General features: G+C 44.9%; 3 protein-coding genes across 12 annotated transcripts in view; 1 reads left to right on the forward strand and 2 right to left on the reverse strand.

Annotated features, from left to right (window-relative positions):
- Positions 1–7,538, reverse strand: part of ZCWPW1 (zinc finger CW-type and PWWP domain containing 1) — a 41,807-nt gene extending 34,269 nt beyond the window's left edge. For 3 of the 10 annotated variants that reach the window (XM_078155557.1, XM_078155553.1, XM_078155558.1), the window contains exon 1: positions 7,390–7,535. The gene's annotated coding sequence lies outside the window, so the exon portion shown is untranslated. Of the gene's footprint in view, positions 1–7,389 lie in introns of all 10 variants that reach the window. The other 7 variants (XM_020979126.2, XM_020979128.2, XM_078155555.1 and 4 more) reach the window with 5 other exon arrangements.
- Positions 7,539–8,568: 1,030 nt separating this feature from the next.
- On the forward strand, positions 8,569–13,664 carry MEPCE (methylphosphate capping enzyme). The gene is made up of 4 exons (XM_020979122.2): positions 8,569–10,749; positions 12,278–12,496; positions 12,716–12,842; positions 13,120–13,664. Exons 1-4 carry the CDS (start codon positions 9,106–9,108, stop codon positions 13,170–13,172), a joined length of 2,043 nt encoding a protein of 680 aa, XP_020834781.1. The 5' UTR covers positions 8,569–9,105; the 3' UTR covers positions 13,173–13,664.
- Positions 13,665–13,820: 156 nt separating this feature from the next.
- PPP1R35 (protein phosphatase 1 regulatory subunit 35) lies at positions 13,821–15,914 on the reverse strand. Its single transcript, XM_020979134.2, has 4 exons — positions 15,478–15,914; positions 14,978–15,251; positions 14,722–14,864; positions 13,821–14,567 (listed from the first exon to the last, which is right to left on the reverse strand). Exons 1-4 carry the CDS (start codon positions 15,706–15,708, stop codon positions 14,394–14,396), a joined length of 822 nt encoding a protein of 273 aa, XP_020834793.1. The 5' UTR covers positions 15,709–15,914; the 3' UTR covers positions 13,821–14,393.
- Positions 15,915–19,706: the final 3,792 nt, after the last annotated feature.

A 19,706-nucleotide genomic window follows, 5' to 3' on the forward strand; every position in this document is an offset into this window, starting at 1 on the left:
ACTGAGGCCGACAGAGGTTAAGTGACTTTCCCAGATATATAGCTAGTGTCTGAGGCCAGATTTGAATTCTGGTCTTCCTGACACCAAGCCCAATGTTCCATCCAGTGTACCATCTAGCTACCTAGCATTTATTAAGCACCTACAATGTGCCAGCCATTATGCTAAGTACTTTAATAAATATTATCTCATTCGACAAGTATTGCATAAGACTGAGCATCTGTCACTAAAAAAGGAGAAATGAGCTTAGAATATGATATTTCAAAAGGCAAGAGATAAAAGTATACAACCAAGAATAACATATATGGCAAAACTAAAGAATCCTACAGGGAAAAAAATGGATCTTTAATTTAATTCAGGATTTCCAAGCATTCCTGATGAAATGGCCAGAACTGAGTAGACATTTAGAAATAGAAAAGCAGTGACAAAGAAAAACAGAAAGGTAGACACGTTTGATTAATTAAAAGGGAATATGTGGGGATGAATTATTTACATGTTAATGGAGGAAAAGAAAGAAATGTCTCCTCAGAACCATAAAATCTTAAAGAGTCATCGAGAAAGGTTAAAACAGCAGAACTTCTGTGGATGGTTTTACTCAGTTTTAATGGTTATAGGAGAAGACAAAAATGGGAAGGAGGGACTAGAAAGAAAGGAAGAATAAGGCAAAAGAAATCATTAGTATAATAGAAGTAAATAAGATGAAGAGCACATAATCATGAAGGAAATGGTATGTCTTGGGGCAGAGGCAGGCATCTCATGAACTTCACTTTCATCTGAATCAAAGGAAGATTAAACACAACTACACGCGCAGATACACATATGGATCTCGTCATGGGATACATTAAATAAAAAGCAGTAAATATAGAAAAGATTCAAAGTGGTAAGAAGGGAAATAATATACTCAAAAACATCATAACAAATCATTATTAACTCTCTCTCCCTCTTCATCTTACGTATCTGTTATGCTTAGTGATTTCTCTCATTTTATTCCTTCTTTTTTCCCATCCCTCCTCTCCATTTTTTCTTTGCCTAAAACCATTAAAATAGAAAAAAATCATCCACAGAACTTCTGCCATTTTAACCTCTTTCTTTCTCCTATCACTTTTTCTCCCTTTCACTCTATATACACATATGTGTGTACACACGTATATAATATCTATCTATCTAAGCAGGGCTTCTAAATCCTTGAAGGATAATAAAACTATAATAGTGGGGGACCTTAATCTTAGTATATCCTTTCATAGCTGGACAAATCTAATCAAAAGATAAATAAAAAAGAAGTTAAGGGCTTGAATAGAAGTTTAGAAAAACTAGAGATGAAAGATTTCAGGTGGTTACTTAATGGGAATAAGAAGTAATCTACATATTTCTTAGTTGTGTGACAAAACACAAAAATTGACCATGTTTTGGGGAATAAAGATCTCACTAAAAATGTAGAAAAATAGAAAAATTATACACATTATTTATTAATTAAAATGTAATAAAACCTCTATAAACACTTTCATCATAAGAAAAGTCAATAAATTGGGCACTGAATTTTTAAAATTTGAAAAACAAGAAATCAAATAATCCCAACTAAATAACAAAGTAGAAATTATAAAAATTAAAGAGATTTTTTTAAAAGTGAAAGCAAAAAGACCACTGAATTGATAAAGAAAAGGGAAGCTTTTAAAAAAATAATAGAATAGATAACAGCTAACCTGATTTTTTTTAAAGACAGGAAAACCAAATTGTTCATATCAAAAATGGAAAAGGAGAATTTATATTAGCTGAAGAGGAAATAAAAGAAATTATCATATATTTAGCCCAATTATATGCTAACAAAACTGATAACTTAGACAAAACAGATGTAATGCAGTCTGGAATCTGATACTAATAGTCTCCCTTCCCAATCTTTTCATTATTACTCTTGAAGTTCTTGACCTTTTGTTCCACCATATGAAATCCATTATATTTTTGTAGTTTGCTATGGTATTGAAATGAGAGAGCTAGATGGCTCAGTGAATAAAGCACTGGGCTTAGAGTCAGAAAGACCTGAATTCAAATGTGACCTCAGACACTTACTAACTGTATGACCCTGGGCAAGTCATTTAACCTCTGCTTGCCTTTATCCACTGGAGAAAGAAACAATAAACCACTCCAGTATCTTTGCCAAGAAAATCCTACGAACTGTATTGGTGTGCACGGTCCATAGGGTCATGAAGAGTGGGACGTGACTGAACAACAACGAAACCAAAAGCAGACATATATAATGGAGCTCCTTTTCAATAAGATCAAGTCTAATGTAAGGATGCCTATTATGACCACGACTATTTAGTACAGTCCTAGAAGTGCTAGCTATAGCAGTAAGAGAAGAAAAATAAATGGAAAATAATATATGCAAAAAATTATCATATATGTATGTATGTGTATATATGTGTATATATATGTGTGTGTGTGTATATATATATGTGTATATATATACACACACACACACACACACACACACACATATATATGTAGTCTTCTAATAATTATCCAAAGACTATATGAATCTAAAACTATAAAACTTGTTACAGGTTAAATTAGAGATAATTTCAAAGGGAAGGCATTTAGATTAAGCAGGTCTGGAAAACACTTCTTGTAGAAGGTGAGAATTTAGCTGAGACTTGAAAGAAACTCGGGAAACTAGAGGTGTGGATGAGGCAAGAGGGCATTCCAGCCATGGGGCATAGTCAGTGAAAATCTTGGGATATCATGTATGAGGAACAGCAAAGAGGCCAGTGTCAATGGATCACAAAGTGGAGGGGAGTAAGGTAAAGACAAATGGAAAGGTAGGTTTTGAAAGTCACAGCATTTTGTGTTTGATGCTGAGGGTGATACGAAGCCACTGGAGTTTACTGAATAGGAGGGTGATGTGATTAGAACTTCATTTTTAGTAGCATCAATTTGACAGCTGAGTGGAGAATGAATTGGAATTGGAGAGAGGTGAGACAGGGAAACCACTCAGCAGGCTACTGCAGTGATCAGATGTGAGGTACCAGGATGACTGCAGTGTCAGAGGAGAGAGGGGGCCTCCACTTCTTTCCACTCACTCTCTTAACTTTATGTAGTTTAGCTTCCAGCCTCATCATTCAACAGAAACTGCTGGCTCCAAAGTTACCAATGATCTCTTCATTGCCAAATCTAATGGCTTCTTCTCCATTCTCATCCTTCTTGACCTCTTTGCAGCTTCTGACACTGTCAATCATCATCTTGTTGATACACTCTTCTCTCTAGGTTTTGTGACACTGCTTCCTCTAGGGTCACTGCCTACCTATCTGACCAATCCTTCTCAGTCACTTTTGCTATATCTTTGTCCAGTTTGCGCCAGTTAACAGTGGGTGTCTTGGGACAGCTAGATGATACAGTGGATAAAGTACCAGCTCTGGATTCAGGAGGACCTGAGTTCAAATCCTGCCTCCGACACATAACACTTAACTAGCTATGTGACTTAATCCCATTGCCTAGCCAAAAAACAACAACAAAATAGCGAGTGTCTCCCAGGGCCCTCTTCTCTTCTTCCTCTAAACTATTTTGCTTGATCTCATTAGCTCCCATAGATTTAATTATCATTTCTATGCTGCTGAGTCTCAAATCTACTTCTTCAGCCCTAACTTCTCTATTGACCTCCAGGTTTAAATCTCCAACTACTGGTCACTTCAAAATGGTATCTCACAGCTATCTTAAACTCAATGCACCATAACTGAACTCATTTATCTTCTTCCCAAAACCCTCCCCTTTTCCTAACTCACCTATTACACTGGAGGGTACCACCATTCTTTCAATCACTCACTCAGGCTCAAAACTAGGTATCAAGCTCAAATCCTCACTTTCTCACCATCAAATCCTGTTGATTTTACTTTCATATATCTCTTATGTGTCTCCTTCTCTCCTCTGATATTGCCACTACCCTGGTACGGGCCCTCATTACCTCATGGCATAGTTATTTCAATCGCCTTTTGGTTAAGGACTGATTCAATGCTCTCCTACTACTCAGTTATCAAACTGATATTCCTGAAGTGTATGTCTGACCATTTCATCCTTCTACTCAATAAATTCCAATGGCTCCCTATTGCCTCCAAGATCAAATGTAAAATCTTGTTTGGCTTTCAAACTGCCCACCTTCCCAGTCTCTCTATACCTTACTCACCCCCACGTAACCCCATGATCCAGTTTCAAGGACTCCTTCACTTTTCTTCAGGCAAGAGATCAGCTTTCACATAGGATCTGCTCCCGAACGCATGCATTTTTGTGGTTGTCCCCCAATCCTAGAACTCTCCTGCCTTATCTCTGCCTCTTAGTTTCTTTGGCTTTCCTTCAGGTCTTTCAGGCTAAAATCCCACTTCCTACAAGATTTTCCCAATTATCTTTAACGTCTCTTCCCTCAGTTGATTATTTCCAATTTATCTTGTTTATACGTTGTTTGCATGTTGTTTCCATTATATTGTGAGTTCCTTGAGAACAAGGATTGTCTTTTTGCCTTTCTTTGTGTACCCAGTGATTCAATACACAACATATACTTAATAAACGCTTGTTAACTAACAAATAAAATTAAAAAAAAAAGAATCCAGGGTCCCTTTTTAACAACGGTAAACAAAAAGTTATCAGATTCCATTATTGCCCAAACATTAAGTAAAGGCAGAGCTGAGATCCAGATAGGCTGTGAATTTGTACATGATCATTCTGACTTTTTTCTGCTTTCTATAGGAAAAGGTAATCAAAATTCTGGGAAGAGAAACAAAATTTAGATAAGACTGGACAGGATGGTGCAGAAGTCCTATTCTGATGCTTCATCAAAATGTGGAGTTGACCTGAGTTGATGAAGGTTATATCAGCAAAGTATAAGCTTCGGCAGATTTTATCTAACAGGAAAAGTTTTGAGTTGTGCTCCCTTCAGTGGACTGGATCTGTTTACAAGTTAAACATGGTGGGGTTCTAGAATTTTGAGGTCATGGATATTCTATATCACAAAATGGAATTTCAGGTTTCATTTTCTCTCCCTCTCCCTTCCATTTACCTTTGGACACATATCATAAGTGGCTACTTAGGCTTTCAAAGAAACTACCACCTACTCATTTAAAACCTGGAGAGGCAACAGATTCAAGACAGCAAGGAAACAAGGGATATAGGACAGAAAACTGGTAACAGATTCTAATAAATGTATCTACTGGGAATGTATTAGGACTTCTTGGTCCAGACTGCCCAAGGAAGCCCCAAAACATGACCACTCTTCAATTTTTAAAATTTATTTTTATTTAATTTAAATCTTTTTTTAAAAAAATCTTTATTTAATTTTATTTTTAAAATACTGAATTTAACAAACACCAAATAAAATGAATATTTCCAGTTTAGAGTATTGCACTTGGATTGGAAAAACCTACTTTAGGGGGCAGGTAGGTGGCGCAGTGGATAGAGCCCTGGATTCAGGAGGACCTGAGTTCAAATCCAACCTCAGACACATAACACTTATCAGCTGTGTGACCCTGGGCAAATCACTTAATTTCTCTGGATTTTAGTGTTCTCAACTGTAAAATTAGGGACTTGTATTCAATGACTTCCAGCTCTAAATCTTATGATCCTATGACCAAATACAGAACAGGGAGAATTGTACATGAAATTGTAAATCTCAATTACAAACACATTGTTCTTTTATATATATATATATATATATATATATATATATATATATATATAAAAATTATATCTATAAATTATATATATATATAATTATATCTATAAATTATATATATATATATATTATATATATATAAAATTATATCTATCTATGTACTACTTGTCAGTGTTTCCTCCTTCTGGCTTTCCTTCTATTCTTTTCTGCTTCAATGACACGCTTTTCTTTTTGGCAAACTAACACTATTCCTACACACCAACGAATAGAAAGGAAGAAACAAAACTCTTATAACATACCCCCACAAATCTGCAAAACAAATTCCTACATTAACAGTATCTCAAATGTCTAATTTTGTTCATTTACATTGTATATATGTATCTTGTATAAACATCGTTATTTGCATGTTGACTCCCCAATTAGAACGTGAGCTCCTTGAGTTCAGAAGTTGTTTTTGCTTTTTTTTTTTTTGCATCCCCAGAGCTTAGCACAGTGCCTAGCAAAAAGCACTCAATAAATGCTTGTTGTCAATGGACTATGATGCTAAGTGCTCACAAGGTCTTTCCCTAATGTTAACTAACTCTGCCTTGGAAATCCAATAACATCTCTCCAAACATTGCTTCAAATGTCCATAGAACCCCAATTTAGCTTTATACTGTTTTCCCACCACTATTCCTGTGAGCCTGTTGACACTCTCCTTTCCCTAGTGTCACAGCAGCTTTCAAATAAGCAACTGATACTCCCACCCCCGTAATATATACGTATTTACATAAATGTGTACATACGTGTTTGTAGATATTATACATGCATGTATAATCCCCAAAATCTTAGTTTTAAGCTTTAATGACTTGTATACACATACACATACATTTATGTATGTGTATGTGTACACATACATTTATGTATGTGTATGTGTACACATACGCATACACGAGTATATACATGTATAGATTTCGCATATACATATCTCACTATCTCCAAGTGTTGTTCTAAGGATAAGATATTTGCAAAGTCCTCTATAAATACACTATTATTATCATTATGCTACTAACAGCAGATAGCTACTGCGGATAAAGTGTTTGACGGAGTCAGGAAGATCTGAGTTCAAATCCAGTAAAAGCATCTATCTACCTCACGGATTTGTTGTGAGCAGCAAAAGAGATACCATATGTAAAGTGTTTTACAATACATACATGCAAAGCTAGCTATTATGATACTGATCTCCTTCTGAGATCCCAGATTCATTTTCCGTCACCCCCATCCTCTGTAGTGGCTCCCAATCCAGGTTCTCCCAGAGGTTTAAGATTGAAAAATCTAATAAAAATGCCCATTTCCACGATCAAGATCTGAGGGATGAAAAAGCTGTCTCCCCACCTCCCATCTAGAGTTGGCCAGACTCCTTCCCCACCAGGGATCAGATCCTGACAGGACTTTCTCAGGATGAATCACCCTTTCCAGGGAAGTGCTTAGCTTTGGGATGCAGGGGCGGGGCTGAGGTCCTAAGGCCCACCTCCAACGCCCGGGTGGTCACTGGAGGCGCTCTAAGGCCCCGCAACAGCAGGGACTTCAGCTGCTGGCGCCCGGGGGTGGGGGTGGGGGTGGGGGTGGGAGGGAGAGGGAGGTCGGAGTTTGCACGAGGCGTCAGGAACCTGGGGAATAGGGGAGCTAAGGCTGGGACTGGGGACCCAGGAGGAAGGGAGGGACAACAGGTGACAACAACCGGCGAGGCCGCGGTCCCCCACCTCCGTCTGCCTTGCCCACCAAAGAGCCCCCGCCGCCCGGGCGCCAGCACAGCTCTCCAGAGCGGTCTCGCTTCTCTCTCACTGAGCACGCGTGGAGACTAGATGGCAAAAGCGAAGCGTTAAAGAGGCGGAAGTGCCTCGGCGTGAGCGTGCTAAGTCCTTCACAAAAACTACAATTCCCAGCGTACCCCGTTCTGTCGTAGTCACAGCTTTTAGTTATTAAGAGCAGCGCCTGATTATAATTGAGATGGTTCTTTTGACATTAAGGCTTGTCTCTCTGCCCAGGGATGGATAATGGTTTTTTTTTCCTTCCCAAATCCTGATTCTAATTCTGCTGCATTTCAGCTTTATTTTTTAACGAATCACTGGCTCCTCGCCCCTCTACGGTTCCCCTCCCTCTTCCCCGCCAAAGGACCCCATCCTAAATCCGCCCCTCCGAACTCGTATTGGCCAGTCGACGGGAGGTTGCGTTAATAGAGGGCGGTCCAAACACCTCATTTTCCAATGTGAAGAGGCGTTGAGGCCACGTTCCTTCACTACAAAGAATCTGCCAAGTGGTGATGGTTACTTTTGATTGGATCCGGGCAAATTGGGAGGGGGAGGGAGAAAGGAGACTGTGCGCAGGTGCGGTCGGAGTGGTGACGATGGGCGGGAAAGAATAGGGAGTGACGTGATACCTCCCACCCCTTCCGGCCTTTTTAATTTGGCTAGGAGGCAGGGAAACGAGTTAAGAGTGAAGAAACCCAATCGTTCCATTTTAGGGAAAGTCTAAGGCAATCTTTTGGCTATTTCACCAGAGCTCAGTTTTCTTTATTTTAACTTAGCCGCTCTTCTTTGCCAGGAGAGTGAGAGTTAAGGTGACTTCTTGGCATCAATTTTATTCTAGTGACAACAGGTCTTTCAGAGAGGATGTAGGCCTGTGTACTCCAAACCCCTCCACCATCCATCTCTCTTATTTCCACTTTCCCTTTCCCGCACCCCTAGTTGGGCTTGGGGTCCGTGTGTGGGTGTGAAGTAATTCATAATTAAAGATTTGCCGAGGCGTCCCCATCTTGGCTGAACAGGAAAGCCTGTATAATGGGATAAGAAACTGGCTTTGCAGTCCCGAGCCGTGGCTGAGTGGTAGCTCCCAGCACGTGCAGCGCCAAGAAGCGCGAGACTGATAGGTCGAGTGCGCAGGCGTGGCCCTTTCGAGGAGGAAAGAGGCGGGGTGGAGAGGCAGCAGGGCTAGGAGCCAGGCGGAGGCCGCAGACGTTCAGTCCCAGGAGCCGGGGACGGTGTGTGAGGAAGCTCTTTCCATCGGCTCTACGCCGACGGTTGGTGGGCGTGCGCGAAGGATACGAGTGGGAGGTAGATCGTTGCGAAGAAAACGGGTTGTCACTTGGAAGCGGCGGTTCCCTTTTTTAAAAGCCTGTAGCCGTTAAGTTTGTTCTGTCCCTGGTGCGGGCACAACAGAGTGCGCACGCGCACTGTATCCGGTCGCGCGCGGTAGGAGGGGTGGAGGAAAAAGCGCAGGCTCTGTTGTTTTCTTACTCAGTTCGGGTCTCGCGGGCAGCTTGTTTTGGTCTCGCGCGGGTTAGTGGAGACGCGAGAGAATAAGGGAAGAGCGAGGTTACGCGCGCACTGGGAGAAGGGGCGGGGAGGAAGAAGGGAAAAGGGAGGGGGTGTAGGCCCCCTGATCTCCCTCGTTAGCCTAATCGGGGGAGGGGGGAAGAGATGATCGAGATGGCAGCTGAGAAGGAGCCGTTCCTCGTGCCGGCCCCGCCGCCGCCACCCCTCAAAGCTGATTCCAGTGGTGGGGGTGGCACTCTGGTGCAGCCACACCGAGAGGCCTCCTCCGGGGAGCTTTGTGGCGGGACAGCTCAGGGACCAAGCCCACACACGCCCACAGTGCCAGGCAGGGAGGGCTTTCTGGCCCCGTCCCCCGGTAGGGCTGGCCAGAATCCGCAGCGAAGTGGCAACCCGATGGCGCAGGGGGAGGCCCGCCAGTCCGAAGCTCATGGAGAGGCCCCTCCCCCTGACATGGAGGAGGAGCGAAGGGGATGGGGCGGGGCTGAACTAGGGACCCCAGCACCCCCCAGACAGCGAAATGGCTTTCAGCCCCATAGGCCTCCAGGGGCCGGTGGGAACAAGAGGAGGAATAGCTGTAATGTGGGTGGCTTCAAGCATCCAGCCTTCAAGAGGCGTAGGCGAGTTAACTCGGACTGCGACCCAGTGTTGCCCTCCAATTTTCTCTTGGGGGGCAATATCTTCGATCCTTTGAATCTGAATAGCCTCTTGGATGAGGAGGTAAGTCGAGCACTCAATGCTGAGACTCCTAAGTCCTCCCCACTGCCAGCTAAGGGGAGGGACCCTGTGGAAATCCTCATTCCCAAGGACATCACTGACCCACTCAGCCTCAATGCTTGCACTGATGAGGCCCAAGTGGTTCGTGCCTCACCACTCAAGACTGGTAGGAAGCGACATCGACATCGTGGACAGCACCACCAGCAACAGGCAGGCGGACCTGGGGGGAGTGATCCCACCTCCTCGGCACTTCCCCCAGCTTCCACGACTCCCTCGCTGCATGGAGAAGCCACCCCCCAGCAGCTGCAACAACGACAGAGGTCCCAAGGCCGGGATGGCCCCCAGCCTTATGAACTGAATACTGCCATCAACTGTAGGGATGAAGTAGTGTCCCCCCTTCTGCCTGCCCCACAGGAACCCCCAGGCACTCGTGCAGCCCCTTCAGCTGCCTCAACTACACCTGCTCCCTTGTCTTCTTCCTCCCGCCACCACCGGAAACGTCGTAGGACTTCCAGCAAGTCTGAGTCGGGTGCCAGGGCTGGTGGGCAAGGCCCCAAGGAGAAAATCCGGGCAAGAGGGGGAGGCCGCCATCATGACCACCCTCTGCCTGCAGCTGGTTTCAAGAAGCAGCAAAGTAAGTTCCAGTACGGGAACTATTGCAAGTATTATGGCTACCGAAACCCTAATTGTGAGGATGGGAGGCTTCGGGTGATGAGGCCTGAATGGTTCCAGGGCCGTGATGTACTGGACCTAGGCTGCAATGTAGGCCACCTGACGCTAAGCATTGCTTGCAAGTGGGGCCCAGCTCGAGTAGTGGGTGTAGACATCGATGCTCGGCTCATACACTCTGCTCGACAGAACATCCGACATTATCTATCTGAGGAACTTCGTCTCACACCCCAGCCACCTGAAGGAGTCCAAGGACCAGAGGGTGGTAAGGGGACTGCTACCACCCGAAAGAAGAGCTGCTTCCCAGCCTCCCTGACTGCCAGTCGGGGCCCCATTGCTGCACCCCAAGTGCCTCTGGATGGGGCTGATGCCTCCATATTTCCCAACAATGTTGTCTTCATCACGGTAAGGAGATCTAGTAGCTATTGGAATAAGAAATATTTTTGCAAAATTGTTTACTGTGCCATCACCAGAGAGGGAGGAGAGGCAGTTATGGCTAGGAGCAAACTATTCTTATTCTCTATGTCCTGAACTGCAACTTGGGAACTCACATTTGAAAATGGGCTAAGGCCTGTGCTGATAGGGCCTTGACTTCCCACCTTAATGATTATATGCCACCTTCCCCATGAATTCAAGGTGCTTGCTTATAAAAGCAATGCGTATGGGATTCCTCTTCCCTGTTATACCCTTAAACTGAGTCTGCTCAGCAGACTAGGATTGTTCCAATGAGTATTTTAAACTGGCAAAAACCTGACCTTAGAGCTATCCCAGGAACCATACTCAGGTGACAGGTATCTGGCCTGGTGCCTCTCCTGTATTTTTCAGATTAGATAGACCAGAGGATTCATTGCCCTTTTCCACTGTAGACTTCTATCTCAACAACCCTTATCTTTATGAGAAAGCTAGAACCCTGCAGTCAACTTTTCTCCTCTAATGTATTGGTTTGAGTGTTATTGGTCAGAAAACTCTAGTGGATTACCCGGGAGTAGAACCAACAACCACAACAAAAAAGTGTAGGGAAAGATTTTAGGGACTTACAGATTTAGCCCCAGAAGGAACTTGTGAGGTCCAAAGGTCCCCTTGGATTAGTCCACCCCTTCATTTTACAGATGAAATCAAGTGCCCAGAATAGTTAAGTGCCTTGCACATGGTCACATAGGTAATAAGTGTAGGATCTGAGGCTTCCGGTTCAAGATATTTCTGTAGAGTAAGGTAAAGGGGATTGAAAAGTTTGGTGGGGAGTCAGAGCTATGGATAGTGTTAGGCTTTGGGGGCAGTGGGATTTTTAAAATTTTTCAATTAACCTCCACATTTCAAGTGCATAGTTTCTGCCAGGCACCAGAGACATAAAAATAAATTGAACAGTTCTTGCACTCACAAAGTTTATATTCTCCTGAGTTGTGTTAAAATTTAACACTGAAGAAAACTCACTTGAAACTCTCATAAGACTGGGGGCAGGGAGTAGAGAGGGGGAGTGGGGAGGATGACAGAGAATGGGGAAAGACTAGAGGGGCTGCCCAAGACCTCTTGAGTAAATGCATCTTTGCCCCAGGGAAAACTGGTGTGGGAGGGAGATAGTGCTGGAATTGGGTCAAGGTTGAACACTCAGGCTTTCTCCCTATGATGACCTTGCCCATACCTCAGATAACTAATCAATTTTGATGGTTTGTCTGTGGTACAGCCTTCTTTCTACTGTCTATACTCTTTCCTTGTGTTTTCTCTGTTCTGCCAGAGTGAGGCAGAGGTGCTAGAGCAGTGACATTCAACTAGGGAACTTCAGTACCCTCAATAAGCTTGTTTGGGAAATGTATGAAAGACAAAACTACAGATTAGACCTGCCTTCATTTTTTTGGGCCTCCATAGTGGAATAAAGGAGTGGAGAATACTGGTTTCCCTGTAATGACCTTTATTTTAAAAAAACTTGCCTTCTCAGGGTAATTATGTGTTAGATCGAGATGAACTGGTAGAAGCCCAAGCTCCTGAGTATGATGTGGTGCTCTGTCTCAGCCTCACTAAATGGGTGCATCTGAACTGGGGTGATGAAGGATTGAAGCGAATGTTTCGAAGAATCTACCGCCACCTACGACCTGGGGGCATTCTGGTTTTAGAGCCCCAGCCTTGGTCATCCTATGGCAAGAGGAAGACACTCACAGTAAGTTGGACCCTAGGGGAATGTGAAAGGGATCATTCCCATGAAGTAGAGGGGGAAGGGGGAGATGTATTGGTTAAATGGGGCCCTGGCTAAAAGTCTTGGCTGAGGGAGGAAGAATGGGAGTGAGTAAGTCAACAAGTATTTAAGAACTAAATATGCTAGGCACTGCGCAAAGTGCTGGGGATACAAAGAAAGATTAATACCTGTGCCTGTTACTAGGAAACTATCTACAAGAATTATTATCGAATTCAGCTGAAACCTGAGCAGTTCAGTTCCTACCTGACATCTCCTGAGGTTGGCTTCTCCAGCTATGAGCTTGTGGCCACACCCCACAACTCTTCCAAAGGTGAGATCCATGCTAGCCCATCTTGGTCTGTATTTTGTGGGTGGCGGATGGGGGGTGGGGGATAGAGAGTGGGTAGAAGACTTCAAGGGAATAATAACACCTCCCAGCTTGGCTGAGGAAGAGTAGAAATTATGAGGGAGGTCTTAAATTGCAACACGCATCTCTGCATTACTTGCCATTCATACTTCTTGACTATGGACAATTGACCAGAGTTGTGTATTCCTGTATTTTCTCCTTTATAGTGTTACTTCTCCTTATCCATACCTTTTCCCTACAGGCTTCCAGCGTCCTGTATACCTGTTCCACAAGGCTAATTCCCCTAGCCAGTGAGGAGCCCTTCAAGGACAATGATCAGAGGCTGCTCTGTGTTACTAAGGACCTGTGGGGCGTGGTGGAGAGAAGTTCCACTCACAGCTTGCTCCTTTTCCTGATACCTAATTTGTTTTCCTGCCAGTATCTTTAAGAAGGAGCCTACCAACCTCCGGCACCTAAACATCGGGCACAGTTGGACTAAAGGTTGTCACCGCTTTCTCCCCACAGCCTAGTAGGCTGGGTGATATGGATGGATTGTGAACCCTTGCTTTTAGTAAGGGGAGCTGGGTGTCCAAATCTCAATTGCTCTGGGCCTTCCATTTTTGTCTCTTTCCCACCCACCCCTTGGATTCCTAGCCCCTGGTGGGCACCCTGGCCACGTTTCAGTGGACCAATTAAGGATTGGGTATCACCAGATGCTGCAGAAGTCCCCTCTAGATGGTCCTTGTGTGATGGGGGGAAAAGAGGGTTTGGGGTGAAAGCAGCACAATAAACCTGATATTGAAGGCAGTGACCCCTAAATTTAAATCATTTGCTTAGATAATGGGCTGAGAAGTCAATGTAGGGAACAGAACCCTGACCCCTCTGCAAATGTTCCAGTCTGGTGTATTAGAGGTGTGTTGAAAGAATGGCGCATTGAAGAAACTGAAGAGGCTGAAACCCCTGTAAAAGAGTAGGGCTTTTATTGACTAGGGAGGTGTGGAGAACTCTACTTTTTCTGCAAATAGTCACATGTCCCAAAACTCTACAAGGGAAAGTAACATTAGGTTGTCCTCTGCTGGAGGAGATCCCATAGCCTCAAATGTGGCTATGCACAAGAAGAGAACAAAACATATAAAACTACTTTAAATCCATTAACTGGAGAGGAAATCAACCTTTATCTCTCCCCATTCCTATTTCATATAAAAGGGAGATTATTGGGATCCTTTTTGGGTAAGGGGGAAGCTATTATCACATCATTTCCCATCTTAATGTTGCTTTTCTCACCCCTTCCCCTGGAAGGTTCAAACCCTATGGGAGTAGCACAGTAGCACTCAATAAGAGAAAATTTCCAAGAGCTGTTCTTAGGCTTTTACTAGGCCAAGCCTTACTGATTACCAACCTTTCCCAAATCCTCAGAAAAAAAGTTTACTTATCAAAAAACTTTATTTCTACAAAACCCAATGTAAAGGATAATACCCACATGTGCACCCACCCTCCCACCAAAACAAAAATAAAAGTGAAGACAATTCTGTAATGCTATGTATCCCACCGTCTGAGACTCTGATGCATGAGGAAGGTATCCTCTGCAGGACGGGTCTGTGGCTTTAGCTTCAAGAGAGGGAACCCTTCAAGTATTAAGTGTGGAGACTCACGGGCCAGTGATTGGGGATCACATAAGACGCTTAGTTCTGGACCTGCTGCAGGAACCTCCTGTTTGGGGTTGGAATGCAAGTCAGGAACAATAGCAAGGAAAGGTAAGTTTTACAACCACCAAAAGAAAGCCAGAGGTCCATGGGGATTGGGTCTGAGACCTGAAGATGAAGTGTATCCCCTTTCCCTTGCCCCCTCCACTTCAAACACAAACCTTTATCTTGTGGATTGGGACCTGAGGCTGTGGTGGAAGTAAGGCCAGTCTTTCCATCAACGCAGCATTCAACACTTGCTCCTTTGGCACCTGCAGGCTCACCAGGTCCCGGTAGAGCCGCTGGGATCTAGGCATGTTCAACCCTGATGGGAAGAGGTAGTGGGCCTGCTGGGGTGGGAGTCAAAACAACCCCTGGCCCTACCACGTCTATCCTTTGTGGGAAACCTCCCGGTTACCACCAGTCACACTTCCTTACCCTCCGATACGTTTTCCTCCATCTCACAGCGACTTAGGAATGAACTTTTCAACTGCTCCTCTGCAGCCTTCAGGGCATCAAACTGCCCCAAGGCTGTGACCTCCCTAAGGGACTCTAGTTGCTGCCCCAGGGCCAGGGTACTTTGAAGCCCTGGGGCTACGAGGTGTGGTAACGCTTCACACTTCTCCAAAGGTTCGTCTGTGGGTAGCTTCCCCCGTGGTGGGGACACGCTCGAAGCGGGAGACTGACACGGGGAAGCCAGGTGGAAGCGAACCTGGAGAGAGATGAACTGGTGATGTGATGGGCTAGAGAACCAGGTGGAGAGGAGGACGGGGGGAGGGAGGAGGGCAGTGTTAGAAACAGATCAGAGTGTGTACTCCTAGCCAGGGAGACAAGAAAGGCAGGAAGTAGAGCAAAGGACAAGTGGGGATGCCTGGAACAGAAGCGGGGAGACCAGGTGAGGCAGGAAGGAGAGAACGAGAGAGGCAAAGCCTCCTCACCTGCCGCGGTCTTTGCCGTCCTCTCCGCCCCCCGGACCTGGCTCCCCCCTGCCGGAGGATGGAGCAGGGCGGCTCGGGGCTGCTCGGGCCAGGGCTCAAACTCAGGTCCAGGCCGGGTTCGGGCTCGGGCTTGGAGGCAAAGGGTTCGGGTTCTACTCCTCCTGGGGCCCCCACGGTCACCCCCTCCCTCGAGTGTCCCCCGAACCTCCCCTTGCCCCGACTCAGCATCATCCGGTAATTGGCAAAGGGGAAGAAGAGCTATGGTCCACGGGCCCGCGGCGCAGCCACCAAAACCCGTTAGCGTTCCCCAGAGAAGGCTGGGAGAACAACCCCCTCCCACTCCTTGCGTCACTTCTGCTTTGGGTTGTTCTGCAACGTTTCCGCCCTGAAGCGACATGGACTCCTCCCTTGGGCTAGACTGGAGAGCTTCACGACCAATCAGGAGATGGCGAGGACCGAAGAGTCCTCAAAGTCCGCAAAGCCCGAGGGGCGGGAGGATCGGAAGCGAACGATTGGCTGCCAGCCGCGCTTGTCTTCTGTGACGTCATGCGAACAGCGAACATGCTGGGGGCCGGGGCTCGCGCCTTGAGCACCTTGTCCTGTTTCTTAAGCTTCGTTGGGTAGACGTTAACGGTGTCTTTGCTCTCCGCTCCCGAAGGGAGCGCGGTACCGTTCTGAGCGAAAGACCGTGGATGAGGTTGCGTTCCTTACGGACTCCCAGGCCTGGAATAGCTTCCGAGTCTCGAGTGGCCAGGTATTCCACACAGACAAACGGGTCCCTGCTTTGCCTCTTGGTCTTAGTCGGTCCGCGCTGGATCCTGACCTCCCTGTCTTCCAGGAACCGAAGTCCGTTTGCCTTATACCTCCCCATGGCCACATTTTTAGAGTTGCCGCACAGCAGGACACCCCAACACATTTATTAAATACAGGAGCCTGGAATAACTACAAGGAACCCTGACATTTAAAACAAATTCTCTTTTATCTCATTTAATCTTCGCAACGATCCTGTAAGGTAGAAATCACAGGCATATAATTCCAGTTAAGGATGAGAAAAGAGGTTCGGTGTAAGTAAGTGACTGGACCAGGGTCACACAGCTAGCTAGTGTTGGAGGGGATATTCACACCCAGCTCTCACCTCATTCCCAGGTCCAGCATTCATTTCACCGCTTACTATCACACTGCATCTTCTACGGAGTATACTGGAAGATTCGCATATATACTGGATCCAATTGTATTTCAGTAAAGTCTTTATCTAGGTTTCACTTGTATCAAAATAGATGTCCCCATATTATTTGCCCTCCAAAAAACTGTGACTACCTCTAACCCCCAATCATCATCTCTGGTCCACTCTAGTGTAAACTGTGGTGCAGACCCCCCCTAAGGACCTTAGACTAATATGCCTTAGTTCTATGTAGATTTCATCCTAGATGACTTGACCCCAAGAGGGTAATTTTCTCTTTTTGGCTGTTGCCCTCCCCTGGAGTTACCCTAGGAATATATCCTAATATATTCAGGGTATAAAGCTCATATCCAGGGTTTTCTCAAATGTGGGTAAATGGGCTCTCTAGCTACATGAAGTGATCAAGATACTAAATGCATAGTGAGTACAGGACAGCCTTTATTTTACCCCACCAGAAAATGTTCAAGATGCAAAGGACTTAGAGGAAAGCTACAGAGACATATAAAGCTTTCAGATAGTTCATCAGATCCTAGAAGAGAACTTCACTTAGCTTTCCAACAGGGTAACACCCTGACATTGCAGAGAAATCCCTGTCCCCCACAGAGACCTGCCCTCCCCAAGGCTTATAGTGCCATCTGGTATTTAACCCTCTCCTAGAAGGTAAACATAGTTTTTGTTGTTGTTGTTCAGGCGTTTTCCAGTCATGGATGACTCTTTGTGACCTGATTTGGGGTTTTCTTGTCAAAGATACTGGAGTGATTTGCTATTCTCCTTCTTCAGCTCATTTTACAGATAAGGAAACTGAGGCAAACAGGGTTAAGTGACTTGCCTAAGGTCACACAGCTAGTAAGTGTCTGAGGCCAGTTTCGAACTCAGGAAGATGAGTTATCCTTATTCTAGGCCCTACACTCTATCTATCCACCTTACCAACTAGCTGCCCAAAAAAACATATTTTGTGGACTGCTGACCAATCAGTCCCCTTTTCATCAGATCTTCATAGTCCTAAAACTCCCTAGCATTGCTCTTCAAGTAGGGTGATGCGCAGTAATTTTGTAGAATGCCCTTTTTTTTCCCCTGAGAGCATACAGCCACAGGAAATCCTCTTTTTTCTCTAGGTCTGATCCCAAGGCAAAGCACAGGAATTCTCTCCTTCTCTAGCTACAAGCCCAGATTCTGGGATCACCTGCCTATTATGGAATTTAAGATCCCTCTTCCTTTATCATGGGTTTGAGGTCCATGAACATTGTTCGTGAACGGAACACAGCTACCACTACCATGTGATTTTTCAGGGATTCTTCTCATTTCCTCAGCCTACTATCTCTGGGTTAGAGGAGTCTGCATGATGTGAAATGAGGAGGAAGGGAGAAGGGTGGAATGGCCTCAATTTTTTCAATGAAGGATGAATCAAGGATATCAGCTAAGAGAAGAGGGGGAGGGGATGTCATGAGACGTTTGAGGAGAGATGACTACTGTGGAAAGTGAGATAGCAAAATCAGGGAGGAATAGAAGGCCCAACTGATATTAGATAACAGATAACATATAGTTGACCCAATCAGTTCAATCCCATTACTTCCTCCATACTCCTTCAACTGCAACTGAGTGGGAGTGGAGGAAGTGAATGGTGGGAGTAATCCAGGTTTGGGGTTCAGCAAGGGGGACAGAGAGGCAAAGAATTTGAGAGTAGACAGCATAGTGGAGTTGAACTGATTAATTATTAGAGTCAAGATTGGGATGGAAAGAAAGTGAGCAGAGCAGGGGTAATGGCCTGAGAAAATACTGAGGTCCAAGAGATCCAATGTTATAGTGAGGATGAAGAATAGGTTTAGAAGGGTCAGGGCACAGGAAGAGATGGAATGCTAGGTGCCTACAATCAGATAAAGGAATGTCAAAACTTTCGATCATGGAAATGAAACATTTGTGGGTCATGGTGAGATCTAGATGTAACTGTTCCTATATGTCTCTATCTAAGGCAGAGTGCAGGAGCTGGTCAAGGGATTTGGGAAGATAGAGGATCTGAGAGGGTAGGGTGCTTGAGAAGTATCAACACGCCTAGATCTTTAGTGTAAAGGCAAAAGTGGGGGTGGAGAGGAAGATGGTGTACTGCAGTCCCCGAAAAATGAGTTAGAATGATCTAGGATCTGGTAGACAGCTATGCTGATATTGATAGGGTGACAACTTCAAAGGAAGAGAAGTCGCTGAATGATGTCAGTCTGGAAGTGGCATTGGGGAACTAGCAGTATTCCAAGTCCTGTTTCAGGACCAGTGTGACAAGGGAGTATGATAGATGGCACAGCAAGTGCTTGCTGAAGATAATGAGGAGTGCTGGCTCATCTGGGAGAAGAGAGTTCTCTGTGAGTGCCCAGTGAGTGATGGAAGATGGAAGGAGCACAAGAAAAGATCCAAAGTGGAGCTGTTTGTTAATTATGGGATGGATTCTATGAGTACGAGTGGAACATAGGAAGGCCAAAGGCTCAGGAGGATGGAGGATAAGAGAGCAGGAAGTAAGGGTTAGGGAGGGGGAATGGTTTCATTTTAGGCAGCCATAGCTTAATATCACAAGTATTAAGAGAGTAACACATAGGGGAAGTTTTTTAGCCAAAGCAGGTAACAGTGGGTATGAGCAGCTCTGCTGAAGATTATAGATGATTAGAAGGCTCACAGTCTTGGCAGAGGGCAGTATGATCAGGGCAAAGTGCTGGATAATAGACATGGATTGACATGAAAGAAGGACAGTAGCACTTCAGGAAAGAAATATATACAAATACACCATACATGTGTAATACATTTATTTGCACACATGTCTGTGTAGCACATGAAGGCAGATATATATATATGTGTAAAGAAACATTCAGAGACGTACAGGCATGAAGGCACATGCACACGTGCTCTCACACACACACACTCTTTTACCCTACTGTCATTGGCATCCACTTGCACGAAATAACAGAGAAAAGAGAAACTATTACTATTCTCTTTATCCATCCCAAACCAGAGACCCAGTAGCGTTTGAACCTATAGCCCTCCCATCTCTATTGAGAAATCCAGGTGC

The sequence above is a fragment of the Phascolarctos cinereus genome, unplaced genomic scaffold (genome assembly GCF_003287225.1).
Source record: "Phascolarctos cinereus isolate Bilbo 61053 unplaced genomic scaffold, phaCin_HiC Scaffold_5;HRSCAF=322, whole genome shotgun sequence".
Classification (NCBI taxonomy): domain Eukaryota; kingdom Metazoa; phylum Chordata; class Mammalia; order Diprotodontia; family Phascolarctidae; genus Phascolarctos; species Phascolarctos cinereus.

Bases quoted from the DNA above. Each gene is read 5' to 3' on its own strand.
- MEPCE (XM_020979122.2), top strand. From the start codon at position 9,106: ATGATCGAGATGGCAGCTGAGAAGGAGCCGTTCCTCGTGCCGGCCCCG. The intron at 10,750-12,277 runs GTAAGGAGATCT...TTGCCTTCTCAG, and splicing joins ACAATGTTGTCTTCATCACG to GGTAATTATGTGTTAGATCG. The intron at 12,497-12,715 runs GTAAGTTGGACC...GCCTGTTACTAG, and splicing joins GCAAGAGGAAGACACTCACA to GAAACTATCTACAAGAATTA.
- PPP1R35 (XM_020979134.2), bottom strand. From the start codon at position 15,708: ATGATGCTGAGTCGGGGCAAGGGGAGGTTCGGGGGACACTCGAGGGAG. The intron at 14,865-14,977 runs GTAAGGAAGTGT...TCTTCCCATCAG, and splicing joins GGAGGAAAACGTATCGGAGG to GGTTGAACATGCCTAGATCC. The intron at 14,568-14,721 runs GTTTGTGTTTGA...AACCCCAAACAG, and splicing joins TCCCAATCCACAAGATAAAG to GAGGTTCCTGCAGCAGGTCC.